Here is a 19,485-nt window from a genome sequence, read left to right on the forward strand (position 1 = left end):
TATATATATATATATATATATTATAGCTTTACAAACCAAGTAAAATGGATTACGAAAATCATTATATGTTTCACCCTACTGTGAACTTTTCTCCATCATCCAAGACATACTTGGTTCATTTTACACTACAGCAGCAATTTAGACCATGAAATATAAGTTTACCCCATTTAGAAAGCGAAATTTTAAACTAAATGCTTCCTAGATCATGTTAAATGTTGAGAAGGCATGAAATTGAGGTTCCAAGTAAAATGGCATATATATATATATATATATATATATAGGGGGCCTGGACAAGGTGGGATTAGGCCATGGACCGCAAGGTCACCTGGACGGAGCTCTGGCAAAGCGAGCCACACCGCATAACCTTCCTGATTCGGGCAGTGTACGACATCCTGCCTAGCCCAGCAAACCTCTGTACGTGGGGAAATGCAGACACACCAACTTGCCAATTGTGCCCAGCTCGGGGAACACTGGAGCACATTCTGAGTTCCTGCCCAACAGCGCTCGGCCAGGGTCGGTACACTTGGCGTCACAACCAGGTGCTGAAATCTATTGCAGACACCATCAGCAAAGAGATCAGCAAAGGCGGCCGAGGGAGCAACACCAATTGCTCAATCGCATTTGTTAGGGCAGGAGAGCAGCCACAAGCAGGGAGGAAGGCACCAGCAGGGATCCTGGCATCAGCCAAGGACTGGAAACTCTCTGTGGATTTGGAGAAGCAGCTGAAATTCCCCCAGCACATTGTCAGCACAACTATGAGGCCAGATATCATTCTAGTCTCAGAGAGCACCAAGAGCATAATCATCATGGAGCTGACTGTGCCATGGGAGGACCGCTTGGGAGAAGCCCACGAAAGCAAGATGACCAAATATGAACATCTGGTCACAGACTGCCGAGCACAGGGCTGGAAGGCGAGATGCATGCCTATCGAGGTTGGCTGCAGAGGATTTGTGGGGCGCTCCCTTCACAAAGCCTTTACTGCGCTGGGCATTACAGGAACAACAAGGAGCAGGGCCATTAAGAACATCACAGACGCAGCCGAAAAAGCCTCGAGATGGCTTTGGATCCGCAGAGGAGCACCATGGGGGCAAGCGGGTGCTACCTGAACACAAATCGCGGTCTGATCAGCCGCGGCTGGGTCGCCTGGGCGAGGGTGTCTGATTTTGAAAGACCCGAAACACCAGAGGACCTCAGGTAACATCATTGATGATGAGTTCAGGTGCATCTGAAGATGTGTTTCAAGATATATATATATATTCCAGCATAGATTTTAATTTATAGATTTATCTGAAGTTCCCATTTTCTGTAAGGCACCAAGCAGACTCCAGAGCTCAGACATCTTGATTTATTCTGAAGATACACCTCAATGTATGTGGCAGTAAAAGAAATTGAATCATTATGCTAGACCTTGATTTGGCTGATATAAAATGAAATAAAACCTGCTCAGGCCTGCCAAAAATCTTGATTTGGAGTCTGCCAAGGCCAATCTTGGAAATAAATGGGTGAGGGGGGGGGGGGGGGTGGGGGGGTTGTAAATGTTCAAAAAGAATAGAGCTTGTTTGCTTCGAACACTTTCTTTGCATCAAATCAATAGTGAATAAATATTGGTGTTGGATCTTTCATTTGGCTTCAGCCTTCAACTCAGGCCGTTTTGAAAGATGCTCTAATTGGAATTCAAACCCACAGCAGAAATGTTTATTACATTTCCACATGGCATTTGTGTCTTTTCCCAAGGCTAGCTCAACAGTGAACACAACCAATTCTGTATATTTGACATGCTTTTATAGCCCATCCTCTCTTGTGGCAGGGCTGACCTTGTTATCATATGTTAATATGTACTAATGACATCTTTGAACGAGTAACACTGATGGGGTTAAATGGAATACATGAACACATTTTAGGAAATGTTCAAAGAGATGTGGTTATGGTTATGAAAATAAATACATACTAGAAACTATATTTGTGTCATCACACAAATTGTATGTTTGTATCATAACAATATCTCGAGTTAATTTTGTTGTCGTTTTATTTTTGTGCATAAACCGTCACCTGAGAGGTAGGCAATAAAGTAAAAACTTTGAGCTTAATTAAAATGGGACCAAAAGCACAATGGAGTCCTCCTCCACTCCTCAACATCTCCCAGTCTTGTTTACACCACACCTGTGTGTAAACGTTGCAATTAATGAATCCATAAATTACACCGACGCATGAGGATATATGGATATCAACAACAGAGAAAAGCCTCACCTCCTGACAGCATCTCGTTTCTGCTCATCGATGTTGTCCCACCATTTGGAAAAATACGAGATCTCAGACCAGATCATTTTTCGCCGTCTGTCTTCATGCAATTTCACCACCATGTTGTTGAGAATGTGTTGCGTTTGGTCTTTATAGTAGTCATCGAATGTCTTCAGCCAGCCTGAGCAGAACAACACACAAACTTGTTAAACTTTGACTTGACATTTAAAATGGTGGATAAAACTCTGTCATCATTTATTTACTCTCATGTTATTCCAAACCATCCTTTCTTCTGTGAAACACCAAGGAATATGTTTAACAGAATGTTCAAGCTGATAAATGGGGATCAGGACTACCGGTTGTCACCTTTTACTTTCAATGTATGGAAAAAGAGCAGCTTGGATATTCTGCTAAATATCTCATTTTGTGTTCAATGCAAGAAGGTAGTAGTAAAGTGAAGTGACATTCAGCCAAGTATGGTGACCCATACTCAGAATTTGTGCTCTGCATTTAACCCATCCGAAGTGCACACACACAGAGCAGTGAACACACACACACACTGTGAGCACACACCCGGAGCAGTGGGCAGCCATTTATGCTGCGGTGCCCGGGGAGCAGTTGGGGGTTCGATGCCTTGCTCAAGGGCACCTAAGTCGTGGTATTGACGGTGGAGAGAGAACTGTACATGCACTCCCCCCACCCACAATTCCTGCCGGCCCGAGACTCAAACTCACAACCCTTCGATTGTGAGTCCGATTCGCTAACCACTAGGCCACGACTTCCCCAACAAATTACAACTATAAAGAGGTGTGCAACAAAGAAGCATTATGGTATCAGTGTGTTTTTGGGTAAAGTATACTAATGCAATCAAAATTATTCAACCCCCTGAGTCTATAACAAGTTGCAAATGTAAGCTTTTTTTTTTGGGAAGATTTTTTATAGCATCGACAACAGTTAAGTGGCATATTGCAAGTGGCATTGTCAATATATAAATGTAAAAAAAAATTGAGTTTGAAAGGTTAGGTACAAAATTAGATTAAACACAGTTAACCCTTTCGGAGACTCTACAACAAATCGTAACTTGTTTAAGCTATTACAAATGCAAAAATTCAGCCCATGCATGTGGTAAAATTGAGTAGCAAATATGGTCAAGTCAAAAGAGATCTAGAGTTATAGAGAATTTTTTGACAATGTTTGACCATGCAGTTGGACCAGTTTTGTTTTCTTGTCAGTCTTTGCTGTTCCAGGAAGTGGAAATCTTGACTGTATTAAGGACATTCTTTATTGGATTCTTTGAAGTATCAGGCCATTTTGGCAAAGTTTGTATTGTCTTTGGTGCATAGACTGAAGCTAATGATCATTGGTCTTTCCAGCAGGCCAACCACCCCAAAGTATACATCTAAGCTTGGTTCAGGAATCAGTCATAAAATGTTTTTGAGTGGCCTGTTCAGTTTTCAGATTCAAATCTCATTAGAAACATTGGCCACACTTTATTTTAAGGTCCAATTCTTACTAGCAACAAACCATTAACTACATCTGTTTTCCTCAATAAACTCCTGTTCATTAATAGTTAGTAAGGTAGTTAAGTTTAGGTATTGGGTAGGATTAGGGATGTAGAATATGGTCATGCAGAATATGTGCTTTATAAGTACTAACAGCCAATACGTTAATAATAGTTGTTCTAATAAGCAACAAGTTAATAATGAAAATAGGTCACTATACTAAAGTGTTACCAAATATTTGTTGAGATTTGAAGAAAGCAGTTGATACATGTCAGCACAAAGAGACAACAATTATTGGAGCTAACAAATAATAAAAGATTATCTCTGTAACTTTTGGGTGTTGCATAAATTTGTACATGTTTAGAGCCAATTTGTTTACTGATGCCTTGGTGTAATTGTTTTTCTCAAATGTTTTTCAAGGCAAAAGAATGGTTTACAGCTCAAGGAGGAGTGAATCATTTGGATTGCAACTGTAGTTTATTCTAGGTAGTAAACATAAAAATGGCACCGTACTGGAATATGGTCTCATTTATTGAAATATCTCATGATATAACCAAACACTACCGTTCAAAACTTTAGAGTCAGGAGGTAAAATAACTTCATTTTAAGAATCTCGAAGACAAATGACAACATCTAGCAAAACTACACAATTAGTCAGGATGCTCAGATTCTGAGACAAATTAAAGTTATTAAAAATAAGATGGATGAGATATATAAGGAGGAGAAGATTAAAGAGGCATTTGAGTTGTATTATAAATGTCTATATTCTCAAAAGACAACAGGTGCATTGATTAAAATGTTTTTAGATTCTCTCAACATTCTTTCTATTGGACAGAAACTAAATAATCTCTTAAAAGAAAATTACACATGAAGAATTTAAAAGAGCTTTAAGTAATCTTATAAAAATAACAAAATGCCTGTTAATGATGGCTTACCATCAAAGTGGTTCAAAATATTTAGAACAGACATTTCACCCATTTTTATCTCATCAATTAATTTGACTATTTCCCTTCTTGGAGAAAAGCAAACATCCCAGTAATGTCTCAAAAGGAGAAGGATAAAACCCTATGTAATTAGTTTAGAACTGTATCAGTTTTGAATGTACAGGTGCTTCTCAATGAATTAAAATGTCATGAAAAAGTTCATTTCAGTAATTTAACTCAAATTATGAAACTCATGTATTAAATAAATTCAATGCACACAGACTGAAGTAGTTTAAGTCTTTGGTTCTTTTAATTGTGATGATTTTGACTCACATTTAACAAAAACCCACCAAATCACAATCTCAACAAATTAGAATACTTCATAAGACCAATAAAAAATAAAATAAAAATAAAAAACATTTTTAGTGAATTGTTGGCCTTCTGGAAAGTATGTTCATTTACTGAACATGTACTCAATACTTAGTAGGGGCTCCTTTTTCTTTAATTACTGCCTCAATTCGGCGTGGCATGGAGGTGATCAGTTTGTAGCACTGCTGAGGTGGTCTGGAAGCCCAGGTTTCTTTGACAGTGGCCTTCTGCTCATCTGCATTTTTGGTCTCTTGTTTCTCATTTACCTCTTGACAATAACCCATAGATTCTCTATCGGGTTCAGGTCTGGTGAGTTTGCTGGCCAGTCAAGCACACCAACACCATGGTCATTTAACCAACTTTTGGTGCTTTTGGCAGTGTGGGCAGGTGCCAAATCCTGCTGGAAAATGAAATCAGCATCTACAATGCTGGTCAGCAGAAGGAAGCATTAAGTGCTCCAAAATTTCTTGGTAAACGGGTGCAGTGACTTTAGTTTCCAACAAAAACACAATGGACCAACACCAGCAAATGACATTGCACCCTAAATCATCACAGACTGTGGAAACTTAACACTGGAATTCAAGCAACTTGAGCTATGAGCTTCTCCACCCTTTCTCCAGACTCTAGGACCTTGTTTTCCAAATGAAATACAAAACTTGCTCTCATTTGAAAAGAGGACTTTGGACCACTGGGCAACAGTCAAGTTCTTCTTCTCCTTAGCCCAGGTAAGACGCCTCAGGAGTGGCTTAACAAGAGGAATATGACATCTGTATCTAAATTCCTTGACACATCTGTGTGTGGTGGCTCTTGATGCCTTGACCCCAGCCTCAGTCCATTCCTTGTGAAGTTCAATCAAATTCTTGATTCGATTTCGCTTGACAATTCTCATAAGGCTGCAGTTCTCTCGGTTGGTTGTGCACCTTTTTCTTCCACACTTTTTCCTTCCACTCAACTTTCTGTTAACAAGCTTGGATACAGCACTCTGTGAACAGCCAGCTTCTTTTGCAATGAATGTTTGTGGCTTACCCTCCTTGTGAAGGGTGTCAATGATTGTCTTCTGGACAACTGTCAGATCAGCAGTCTTCCCCATGATTGTGTAGCCTAGTGAACCATACTGAGAGACCATTTTGAAAGCTCAGGAAACCTTTGCACGTGTTTTGAATTGATTAGCTGATTGGCATGTCACCATATTCTAATTTGTTGAGATAGTGAATAGGTGGGTTTTTTTGTTAAATGTGAGCCAAATCATTACAATTTTACCAAAGACTTAAATTACTTCAGTCTGTGTGCATTTAATTTATTTAATACCCGAGTTTCACAATTTGAGTTGAATTACTGAAACAAAATGAAGTTTTTAATGACATTCTAATTAATTGAGAAGCACCTACAAATTGTTAGCCTTAGAGGACAACAGGCTCAGGATTAGACAGATTCTTCATGTAATTCAACAAACTCAAAAAGATAATTTTAAAGCAACTTTAGGAACCCTGGACACAGAAAAGGCATTTGATTGTGTGAATTAGGAATAGTTATTTCATTTTTTACTAGCAGTATTTGAAGCCAGAGACTACCATCAAAATGAATACTTTCCTTAACAGAAAATACATAATTATAAAGTGAAACATGACATGGGAGTCCCCTCTTACCCTTATGCAATATATACTGACCTCTTGCTCAGGCAATCAGATAGAGGACAAGACAACTGGGGAAATCTGAAAGACGGCCGCAGAATTAAGACCACTGATGTATTGGTGTGGTTTAGAGGTAGAGACAAAATGAAACAAAAATGAAAGCAGATCCATTTTTATCTTAACCCACTAACTCAAGTGATAAAGGATGTTCATTTGCACAACCAAATTCAGATTTTGAATTGAAGTGGCACACAATCCAGATTAACCAGGGACGATGGATAGGTTTAAATAATTTGTTTTAAAAGTTTTATCAAGGAATTTCCTCCATTTGCACAATTATAAAGGATGGCAATACTGAAAGCCTTTCAAACTTTCAAAGACAAGTTTGGCCTTGAAAACCAAGACCTATTTCAATACTTGAAAGAGATAATGGATAAAGCTCAGATTAATCAAATCACACAATTTATTATACAGGGATACAAGAAAGTTACAAAAATTATAGTATCCAAATTATATAAAGCGATAAATAATTATAAAGGACATTCAACAGAATATATATGAAAATGGGAAAAAGAAGAAGGCATCACCTTGACACTGGACAAAAGGAATAAAATATGTACTAGCCTACATACCTCAACAAGCTCAAAAATGTGCCGTGAGTTCTTTTAAAAGAATCTGACAGGATTGTTTATCACACCGTATCAAACGGGTGCTCCCCACCCATGTTGGAAAAACAGTGTGCCAGACAAGGCACATCAGGCACATAGACAGTATTTTGGCAATGTCCAAAGATGAATAGTTTTTGGGAGGTCATATGGTCTCCTATTAATAGTATTTTTTCTCTCTGTATTCCTAAGCCATTCTGTGTTCAAGTTTTGGGGGATATTCCAGATGAAGTTGAAAAGAATGACAGATGCTTGTTTAAGACTTTAAAACCTATCTTGAGGCGCACTCCGTTGAATGTATACAGGTGGCGCTACTGAGCCATTTTGCCACACCCACTTCTGAAACCTATATCAGATGTACAATTTCACCAGTTCTGACACGTGTGCAGTTTCATGAGTTTTGGAGCATGTTTAGGCCCTCAAAAATATTAGAAGTCAAGTGTGTCATTTCTGCGACTCAATTAGCATGAAATGAAACTGCAAACAAAAAGAGGTTTCGCAAATACTCCCACAGTCCTCTACTATTTATACACATAAACAGTCAACAAACTTACACCCTGCAGACAGACACTCCGACTTTCATAATAATTAAATATATTTGAATCCCACATGAAATGTTAATAAACATGAAATGACAGTTTGTGTATATTAATAATTGCAACTCAAACATTCAGAAAACTAAACCTAATAAGTATAAAGATGTAGTGACAGCTGTCTAAACACATTAAACTGGCATGGGATTATTCTAACATCAAAAAACATTTAAGGTGATATCATAAGCAACAGACCATAACTGACAGTTGCTACACATCCTTTACTGTAAAACATCAGATCATGTCACTTAACAGGAAAAAAACAACAACATGACCTGCAAAGAACTGGTTTTCCAACTAAAAGTCAACAGTGGTATATCCTGAGGGGACTATCTTGCTGCTAGCTAACTAAACACTAATAAACACAGTAAATTACATCATATGATGAATGTGAATTCAAAGTTAATTATGAATTAAATGTAGGTCTGTTCATGCACACTTTTCGTTTTCCTTTTTACATCAAGATTTTGACGAAAAATAACAATGGAACAAAAGTGGCAAGTGAAAGAAAAGTTGACACAGAAAAAAAAACAGGACAGATCAGGTTACCACACACACACAAATGAAGTCAAACATCAACGTGTGTGAGAAGAGTGTGTGTTAATTCACCTGGTAATATTTGCTTAAAATAACTGAAATGGGTTCATGTTGGATCACTGGTTATCCATCAACAGTCTAGTCACACTTGAGCACATACTCTGAATTGTATAGCCTTCATTTATTTAAAGTTTTGATTTATTTTAAGTACTATTTTAAGTAATTATTAAGTTTTTAGCATCTTGTGCCATGTGTATTGCATCTTTAACACAGAATTAAGCTTAAAGAGTCTCGTAAGCCCTTATTTTTTAATTTTTTAATTTATTTATTGTGCTGCATCAAGCTGAACACAGAAACAACTTGTGTAAAAATCTGCTAAAAATCACATGTGATCGGGATCAAGTGACCCTGCCATGGGGTTCTCGGTTATGTTATTTCCTGTTTTAAGGTTTCCCTGTAACATAACAAAATGGCTTCCTGCATGCTTTCGATGTTTTTTTGTTGTTGTTTTTTTACCCAACAAAAATATCAAAGTACACTGAAATGACAAAATAGACTAAATGTTTATCATAGAAGAAGCACAAATTTCCTGAAATATTTATATTTAATAATGCTTAACATTTCCTGTAAATGCAGACAGCATAGATATGATTTCATATTTATTTGTAATTATAAAAAACATTAATCATAGATTAAAAAGATATAAATCTAGTAACAAAATCCTACCATCAAAGTAAGAGAACATCAGGTAATATCTGTCATATTAAACTTATTTTGGTGAGTTAAAATACTGACTGCTGTGTATCTGACAATAATTTCCTTTTTGTCCCTTCTCATATGTAATGTAAAATATGAGGTGCACACTTGGTAATTAACACGGAAGGGTCAAGTAATAAACCTCCTGTTTTTGTGGAATGCTATTTCATTATTAGTTCTTTTGCCCTGAGTGAGATGACTGTGGAAAGGTACATCAACTGTCATCTATCACAGATATAGAAATACCCTGGAAAAAAACACAAAACGACAAGTCTATTTAGTTAACTGGTTTAAAGAAATATTCAGAGTTCAATACAAGTTCAGCTATAAACAGCACTTGTACATCACCCTAGGAAGTAATCTCTACTATCCCTAACTACTTGTAAGCTAAAACTCACACTAAAACCTTTAGTAAGGCACTTTATAAAGGACAAAATAAACACAATTCTTAAAGTATAACCATGTATATATTAGACATTATATTGTATCTTTGAACTTTGTTGTCATGGCGACTTTATCACAATAAGCACAAGGATAACTGAAAAGGACCTGATGTAACTCTGACCCTGTTTACACCTGGTATTAATATCGCTCTCAGGTGATCTGACCAGAAATGGTCAAACAGGGTTTAAAATGTGTCCTAACACCAAAACCAACTAAGGAGATGGTCAGAAGTGCAAGTGGCCACATGATTATAAGGCCTTTTGCACCGCTTTAGTTCCAGAACTAAATGTACAGAACTAAAGTACTGGGATGATTTTGCACCAACTATTTCCCAGCACCATTTAAAGGTTTACATTACCACCGACAGTATGTACTAGGACGTGATGTAAGCCGGTCGACAGAGATGTCATTTGTGCACGGCGTTCAACAACGTTAAAGAGAAGAAGTACGTTAACAACAGGAGGATGGAGGATGCTGTGATCGGAGCTGTGTTTGTGTTGTGTCTCGCGGGTTTCACAATAATGGACATGGAATGTCGACGTATACGTAAAGCGATTGTTTACAGTATGTTATATGTCGTAAGATAAAATCAGTAATACATGTACTAATAAACCAAATTTGCTTGAGTTTTAATTAGACTGATTGAGAAAGAACTTCCTTCCAATGTAGGCTGCATCAGTTTTACACACAACAAATTCCGTTGACGTCCATCCACCTGGAAAATTATTCCTTCCTCATAAAGGTTTATTTAGTCAGACTCAAACATAGACAGTCTGTATCTGTATCTATATCTCAATCTATAAAAAGGTTGTAATTAGGGATGTAACAATACGCAAAAATCACGGTTCGGTACGTACCTCGGTTTTAAAGTCACGGTTCGGTTCATTTTCGTTACAGTAAGGGAAAGAAATGCAAACATTAAACTGCAGGTTGTTTATTACTATAAACCTTTTTTTTACAATTTGTTAACACTTTTTTAAAATACTTTTTAATAAAATTTATATAAAATAAAAAAAGATTAAGAAATAAAATACTGCTGCAAAGTTCTCCACTAAATAAAATACTCTCAGTCTCAAACCAATATCATATAATAAAATATAATGAAAAATATAAATAAATAACTATGATTACAGTGCAGCATTACCAATCCCAGCTTGTAGGCCTGCTCATATTTAAAAAATATATATAACTTTTCCAAAGTGTAAAGTGCAGCAACAACAGTTTCAGTTTTTAGACCTGCTCAGATTTCGTTATTGGGTTGCCCCGATTGGAATTAAGAGCAAAGGTCTGTTTAAATGCCGACGGGAGCTGCGTTTGAATTACGGTCATTTTTTTCCTAGTTGTAGTGATGTTCACACTCACGTGATGCCTTTTGAAAACCTTAGGCCGGTGACACACTGGCATATTGCACCTGTCAAACATAGTCTATTTTGCCGTCAATACTGTTGACGGTGTCCTTTATCAGTAGGCTTTATCTTTATGCTCAACATGAAGTATAGATATTGTTGTCGTGAAGACAAGATCCTGGTCTGTCGGCGCCTCAGTGGCCTCCCTCTATGTCACCTACAGTAGCAGCAGCGCGCCAGCGCCGCGTCAGGCACGATTCTGGTGTGTAAAGACACAGAAAACGCAAAGCAGCAGTCACGCAACTGACACGCAGCAGAAACGCCACGCTCACGCCACGCCACGCAGCCAGTGTGTCGCCAGCCTTAGAATCAGCTGCAGGGCAGGATTAGCGCTGAACGCGGAGACTTCTGCCACTTAATATGTTCGTTTGGAAACACGAAAATGTACCTATGTTCCACACACAAAAAATTGCATTCGGTCATTCGGTACACACGTGCACCGTACCGAAAGCCCTGTAACAAAACGGTCCGGTAAGAATACACGTACCGTTACACCCCTAGTTGTAATGTATTACTTATGGACGTGCTTGAACAAAAATTCAAGAGTACCATTTCTGTTTTTAAACCATTCGAAATACTGCCTGCTTTATTTGCATGACTCTAACAGAAACTGAATACACTAATAATAATAATAATCAACATGTGTCTGTGCCTGAAAGCACACACCATCTCTGTATCATATATATATTGTTGTCTGTTGAGGAAGTACAGATGTTCCTCTCGTTGATAGCCGAGAGCCGCCTACTCTAAAGCTGTACTAAACTGCAGTGGAAACGCAATCCCAGCCGTGTCGAGCCATGCAGTACCGTACTGTACTTAGCTGTACCGAGCTGTATCGTACCACACAGTTGTAGAGTGCCACTCACATTACTCACGTAAATCCCTGGATTTAATCTAGGTCTGCAAGTCATCAAATTTCAGTCATTAATCACAAATGTTTGTTCATACATCAAACAAACAATTGTCTGTTTACTTGATAAACAGTGATGCTCATTGACTACAAACACAAGACAATAGCCAACAAACATTAGCACTCACCAGGGTCATTATGTGAATGGGGCACAACAAATACTTGGAGTGGCTCATTGTCCCATTCATCGTCCTGATAAGAGATATCAAAGCCTTGTTTCCATACTCCACCATCAGGGTTATCAAAGCGGAGTAAATCATAAACATCCAGCATCTGGAAGAAAGCAGGAAAGAACATGATTTTATTGGACTATAATAGACACACCTCTATTCAATTCCTATTTTGGTGACTAAGTACAGAAGTCAGTTTATAATACTACATGTGTACATAAATATCTATTGGTTATTGAAAGTGAAAATCATTTTGTGGAGTTACTTAAAGGCTAGGCAGGAAGAAGTATGAAAATTCTCTGACAACTAGTTTAATGATAACAAGAGCATCTTCGTGGCTTCTCTGTGATAAAACTCATTTAAGCATCAATTAATTCAAAAGATGACAAAAACCATTATTTGTTTGTAGTGGCTACATTTATTTAAACACCCAGATGGCACTTCTAAAATGTGGTGCTAGCTCATTACAGCTGGCGGTTTTCTGAAACAAACAATCAAAAATCATATTCTCTTAAGCATTTCTTGCATGTAAACTCAAAGTTGTTTATTTGGACAGGAATTCAACTGATTTATTGACAAACACAACACAACCCTGGTGTTTGTCAAAAAACAGAAGGTAATTCAGCAGGGATTTTTTTCTCAAGTGACGGGTGGAAAAGCACCAATATTTCCAGGTTGGATAGCAATACAAATCATAGACTTGCACCTGTAGATGCTGATATTACATCACGTCCCCGTATGAAACAAATAAAGGCAGAAAAGGGCTAAGGAAAAAGGCAAGCCATAGACAAACGCACATGCAAATATATGCAAAAATTAGTCTGCTAGCTTGACACAATTCAGGCACTGAAATATTTCTCAACCTCCACAGAACAGCAAGTGGGTCTCCAGAAAACAAGTCTTGCTGGCATTGATCTATCCGTGTTTACAGTAAAATTGTTCAGGACTAAATAAATATTTTTTTAAAAGTATATTGTGCATTATAAAATAGCAAAACATAGTTTCAAGGTGACTATGAATTATTATTCCCTTACTTTCTCTGGCATGCCAACCAAATGCTTATGGAATGATGAATGTCTTCCTGATTCATTACAGTATCATAACATACGTCTATGTTAATAGACTATGTTTGACAGGTGCAATATGCCAGTGTGTCACCGGCCTGAGGTTTTCAAAAGGCATCACGTGAGTGTGAACATCACTACAACTAGGAAAAAAATGACCGTAATTCAAACGCAGCTCCCGTCGGCATTTAAACAGACCTTTGCTCTACGTCTTACAAAAATATGATGATATTGAGATGTTAGTTTTGAGGAAGAATGGATATCGACTCCCTTTTCCACAATTAATTAACTGCCTTCTGAATGCATGTTTTCTTTCACATAGGGCTGTTCGATTATGACAAAAATCATAATCACGTTTATTTTCGTCAAAATTGTAATCATGATTATTTTACACAATCATGAGTGGGCCACATATCCCAAACTTTATATGAAGGATTTATTTAAAGCAATATATATCAAAAATATATATATTATCTGTAAATAAGGTTGCTATGACATCTATATTTTAGAGACCAGAGGAATGTCAAAAGTCTCAATACCACAGCAGAATCATAGGGTAAATAATATTAGTAAAACATAAAAAGAAAAAAAAAATCTACAAAATTATTGAAAATAATTAAACTGTCACTCAGTAATAAAAAAAGCAAAGGACAGATACAATAGAATGAAAAGAATACTATAAAACAAACTGTGCTTTAAGGTTTTTATTAAATGCAAGTCTACAGTATTCAGTTAAATTAAATTAAATTAAATTTATGCATTTAGCAGAAGCTTTTTATCCAAAGCAACTTACAGTGTATTCAGGCTATCAATTTTTACCTATCATGTGTTTCGGGGAATCGAACCCCCAACCTTTCGCTTGATAAGGCAATGCTCTACCAATTGAGCTACAGGAACACTGCCTACTACAGAAACTGAATAACCTAATGTAAAATAAAACAGCATAGTCTTCACTTTAAGAATTAAACAACATTTGTTTCTTATTAAAGCTACAAAAGTTCTTCAGTCAAGAGCAGTGTTCAATTTTTTCTTTGTCTTTTGTTGTTTGATTAATATTAAGCACACAGTCGCAACAGGAAAAAAGCCCACTTTCACTTTTAGAGCCGCACGGCTCCAATTTATTGTAACATGTATTTTCATTCTCAGCTATTTACGTTTATTACATAACTGATGAAGGATTAAGTGAATAATAACTAAATGCTGCATTTTGCCACGTTGAGCTAAAAGATGACTTTATATGTCCATGTTCTGTTCCATCTCTGAGCACATAACGGAAATCCTCCCAACGAGCAGCGCTTTGAAAAACATGAATAAATAAAAAATCTACTTTAATAAATCAAGCACGTCTCATTTTGCAAAAGTCACGTTACATGATTTAACTGATTTGTATGTGAAATTGAGCTTTTATGGTGAAGAGCGAAACCACACCACTGGAAGGAAAGCAGAATGTGGCGACAGAATCGTTTTATCTTGATTCATGTATTTTCATAATCACTGAAGTCGAAATCAAAACTGTATTTGGATGAATTGAACAGCCCTTTTGGCCTATGCAAATATTACATACAGACTGTTATTTAAAACTGGCTTATTTCCAGGTATTGTTGCAAAAAAAAAAAAAATCTTCTACATTTTTTATAAATTGTTGTAACTTTTTATGTAAAGAAAACTTTTAGAAATATATAAATATAAACTATTTATATTACCACAGCCAAAAGTATGGGGTTTGTATAAATGTTGTTTTTAAAGTCACTAATGTTCATCAAAGCTGCATTTATTTGATATAACAAACACAGTAAAAACAGTAATATGTGTGTGTGTGTGTGTGCGCGTGTGTGTATATATATATATATTGTGTGTGTATATATATATATATATATATATATATATATATATATATATATATGAATAATTTTTATATTATTATATATTTTATATTTAAATTTTATATCAAATACTGACAGGGCAGGTGCTGTAGAAATCTGTATCACTGGGCTAAAGCAAATTAAATATTATCATTTAGCCCTGACAATCAATTGGTCCACCTAATCTTAACACTTGTACACATTATTTTGTACCTGTACTCCATCCGCTGCCTTGGAGTAGGTCTGTGCTGCAAACTGGCAGTCCTCTGAGTGGATAGGGAGCAGCGCAGGAGCAGGGGGCAGCAATTCCCAGTTCCCCTGACTCATGTTCCCTTCAGGAAACATTTTCCCATCTTTCACAGTGTCCCTCAGGTTAATTACAGAGTCTCTGATGTTGGCAATGATCTCATTGTTCTCTGCAAGTAGTCTTTCTAAGTGGTCTATTTTGTCCTGCAGAATACCAAGCTGACCCTGTACAGAAAAACAGAGAAACACTTAACACTGGAAAAAAAAAATCACATACTCCTTCAGCACAAAACTCAGACAATGACATTAATTTAATGCATTACTACATAACTAAGCAAATCTGAAAATAGTACATCTCAGACTTTGTTTACAAGACATATAATTTTAGAAAATATCATTTAACATCGAAAGTTATTTAATGCAGCATCTGGCCACAGATCAGACACAAGCACAGTGTCTATGAAAATGGCAGAGACTAAAATGTACAATTTTAAATTCTCCCACTGTGGCTCTCAAATGTCATTCAAAAGAGGTGTTTGAATATTTGTCACGCCAGATTATAGTACATCAATGTCAAAGAACATCAGTATTAAACCTTGGAAAACTCTCAGGAGATTCAGATTTGCTGCTGCCAGAGTGTTAAGATAAGTGTTAGAAGTCTGGATTTCAAATAAAGTGTATGTGAGACATGTGAATCCTGTAGGACTTGTTAGGGTAAGCCTAAATTCACTAAACATCACTGTTTCTTGGCTGTCAATCTTAACCCTCTGTACACATCACAAATGTGACAGTTTTCCAATATAAAAGGTTTCTGTTTCTGAAAAATATAAAGCATACATTTAAATTGGTCGTAAGGGAGTCAGAATTTAAAAACGGACTCCCTTTCGATTCATGGGCTCATCTGAACTGGCCACACCATCAGGAAGCTGTACTGGAAAACAAATCACTTACAGTAGGCTACATTTGAGTAATGACAGTGTTTTTGAATCAGTTTTTAATCACACATTTTAACAGTATTAAGTGGAAAACGTAAGGGAAAAGAACAATAATTTCATCTGTCTCAAAACCGAGTGAACTGCCAGTTGAGAAGCAACAAAGCTGTTTGCGCATTTTCAGCTCGGCTTCTACTGACTCTCCATTGTCACAGCAAAGCAAATGAGATTTTATTAGCTAACAGTCTGAATAGAATGAGATGGAATAAAAAGACTATGAAATAATGCCAAAACTAGATTTTTTTTTCTGTTGAGCTGACCTCTCAATATGCATGCAAAAGCAAATGTACAGCGCGAACAGTGTAGTCCAATTCATGAGCAAATGACTCTTATGAGTCGATTCAATAAATGAATCATAAAAAATACAATCGTATGATTTGGGTTTGACATAACGAATACTCAACAAAACGTTTTTCTTTCAGTCAAATCAGACTTGAATTTAAGAACTACTTAAAGGGATAGTTCGCCCAAAAATGAACATTTTGTTTATCTGCTTATCCCCAGGGCACCCAAGATGACTTCGTTTCTTCACACAAACGAAGATTTTTAACTCAAACCATTGCAGTCTGTCAGTCATATAATGGAAGTGAATGGGAATCACGGTTTTGAGAGTCAAAAAAACATACACAAACAAAACAAAATTAAACCCTGCAGCTCGTGGCAATACATTGATTTGTAAATGCAAGAAACTGAATAGTATTTATATCGGTTTTTTACCTCTGATTCACCGCAATCTCTGAACTGTCCTGAGCGAGTTATCAACAGTGAGGCTTCTTCTAATTCTTGCTTAACGGCAGATCGGAAGCAAGACTTTTAAGTCCATTACTGCCACCTATCTCTCAAATGGACCATTGACACTCTTAATTGAGATTGTAGATAGTGTCAGTGGTTCATTTCAGAGATAGGTGGAGGTAATGCACTTATAACTCTTGCTTACGATCTGCCGTAAAGCAAGACAGTTCGGACATTGCGGTGAATCAGAGGTAAAAAAAAAACTATATAAATACTGTTCAGTTTCTTGCACAGACCTATTGTTTCGTGTCTTTACACATCAGTGTATCTTCACAAGCCACAGGGTTTAATTTGGTTTTGTTTGTGTATGTTTTTTTAAACATAAAATGTATATTTTTGGGGGTGATCTTTCCCCTTAAGGCTACATGAAAGGTGCATGAAATATGTTGTTTTTATGACAAGGTATTGCTGAGGATACATTTTTGCGCCTTTTGTAATGACACCTTAACTGCAACCATAAAAATACAGTATTCATTGGAGTATGTGCGTGTTTGAATGCAATCACACTCAGTTTTGAAACAACCTCTGAACGCTGGGGACCGCGGGTTAATGACCTTTGAGATCAGTTCACTGTCCGGAGACAAACTGGCTTTCTTTTAATTCGCTTTCTTAATTGCTTAGAACTGTATCACAATAAGTTATTCAATAAAAACACACGACAAATGATTTGAGAAACAGGAAATGCAGGAAACGACTTAGCCTACTATTCACAGCCATCTTTGTGTCACTGTATTGTTTTAACAGCAAAATGTAACATGGAAGGAAGCAAACTATAAATTCAAACTACTGTCTTTTATCAACCACATCAGCATCGACTTAATTTTATATTAGCCTGTAAGTTCACAGACCAGCAGTCTAAACCAAGAAAACACACATCTGCTGACAACACTGTCCATATAACACAATTATTGATAAGCGTAAGACATTACCTACCTTTTGAATTATCTCTCCATTTGGGTTTTTGCTATGATCTATGTGATCCAACATCAGGTACAATGAAAATACCACAACACAGAATATGGCACTGCCAAAAACTGTGAACTGTCTGCTGAGCTTCATATCTCAGATGAGTCCTGTACATTCACATGAAAGGCAAACTTTTAAAAGCATGTGACTCGCGAGCGGTGCTCCTGTAGGTGACAGAAGGCAGAAGTGAAAAAGAAAGGTGTTTTCGCCATGAAGAGTTGTGCGGAAGGGGACAGACACCTTCTCTAGCTGACGGCGGGGGAATGTCGCGCTGTGTGTCCACGGACTGAAATCCACTGCGATCTGTCTACAAAGTTTTGACAATGCGGAACAGTTTGTGTGATTCAGCAAATTGTGATGGTAAAACAGGCAAAGGAAAAGCGCCAACCCTGCCCCCTTCCTGCAGCGCTTACTGGGCTACAGACAGAGAAAAAGTGAGCGTGGAGTTGCGCCGCCTAACGAGGGAACACATCTCTCTCTCTCTCTCTCTCTCTCTCTCTCTCTCTCTCTCTCTCTCTCTCTCTCTCTCTCTCTTACACACACACACACACACACACAGGCAATCGGTTGAGCCCATACATTTTAGTCAATTTACTGTTGAGGCTGTGTTTATCTGTGGGGTCCCAGAGATCTAAAATAACCCCCAAAAAACATTTGACAGACACTTATACTTAATAGCCTGCACTGTAACATAGCTTATCTATAGAAATTAAAAAATATGGAATTTATGATAACTAAACGTTTGTTTAGTGTTATTGGTTTAGGCCTATATTTTATATAAATGTGTTGTAGCTTATATAAAAAAAATGCAAACCCAATATAATGCAAACCCTACAAGCAAACCCCTTTTTTTTTCAGGCACTGGTCAATTTTGAGATTTTGAGTTATTTTGCATCTTGTAATCTTTGAAACTAGTGGGAAGAAAACACCCAAAATACACATTTAAGGGTTTATTTTCTTACATTTGATCTGTTTGCTTGTGTACATTTCAATTACAATACATATCTTTGAAGACCATTTTCTCAAAATGAGTTTTTTCTCATGCACTCAACAAATATGCATTTCTTAAATACATCTGCACTTTTTATTCTTTTTTTTTCTCTTTTCGGTACTCTGAACATTTATACATAATGGTTTGTTCATTTAACGTCAGGCTAATTTGTATAAAATCTTATATAAAATATGGTGATTTTTTTTTTCTGGCCGTCTGGCAATATTTTATGATTTATGGAGTGGATTTTATGATTTATGGAGAGATAAAGTGGTATATCCAAAATCCCCATCCCATTCTACCCTGCCCTGTCTCGTCCTGTAAGCCTTCCACCCCACCCCATCCTATCCTCGCCTGCTTTCTGTTTCCAGGTGGGCTTTAAATTGCACACGTGGTGTTGCAGTTGGTTTACAACTGCCTAGCTGCAG

The 19,485-nt window shown here is 37.0% G+C and overlaps 1 protein-coding gene across 1 annotated transcript in view; it reads right to left on the reverse strand.

The window, feature by feature from the left end:
• The window catches only part of LOC132140832 (alpha-mannosidase 2-like), a 51,915-nt gene extending 33,418 nt beyond the window's left edge, over positions 1-18,497 (reverse strand). The window contains exons 1-4 of the mRNA XM_059549846.1: positions 18,034-18,497; positions 15,284-15,541; positions 12,103-12,247; positions 2,248-2,419 (exon numbers count right to left, since the gene is read on the reverse strand). Of these exons, the coding sequence (XP_059405829.1) occupies positions 2,248-2,419; positions 12,103-12,247; positions 15,284-15,541; positions 18,034-18,159 (701 nt within the window). The 5' untranslated portion in view covers positions 18,160-18,497. The remainder of the gene's footprint in view (positions 1-2,247; positions 2,420-12,102; positions 12,248-15,283; positions 15,542-18,033) is intronic.
• Between the last annotated feature and the right edge of the window lie 988 nt (positions 18,498-19,485).

Source organism: Carassius carassius, chromosome 5 (genome assembly GCF_963082965.1).
Source record: "Carassius carassius chromosome 5, fCarCar2.1, whole genome shotgun sequence".
Classification (NCBI taxonomy): domain Eukaryota; kingdom Metazoa; phylum Chordata; class Actinopteri; order Cypriniformes; family Cyprinidae; genus Carassius; species Carassius carassius.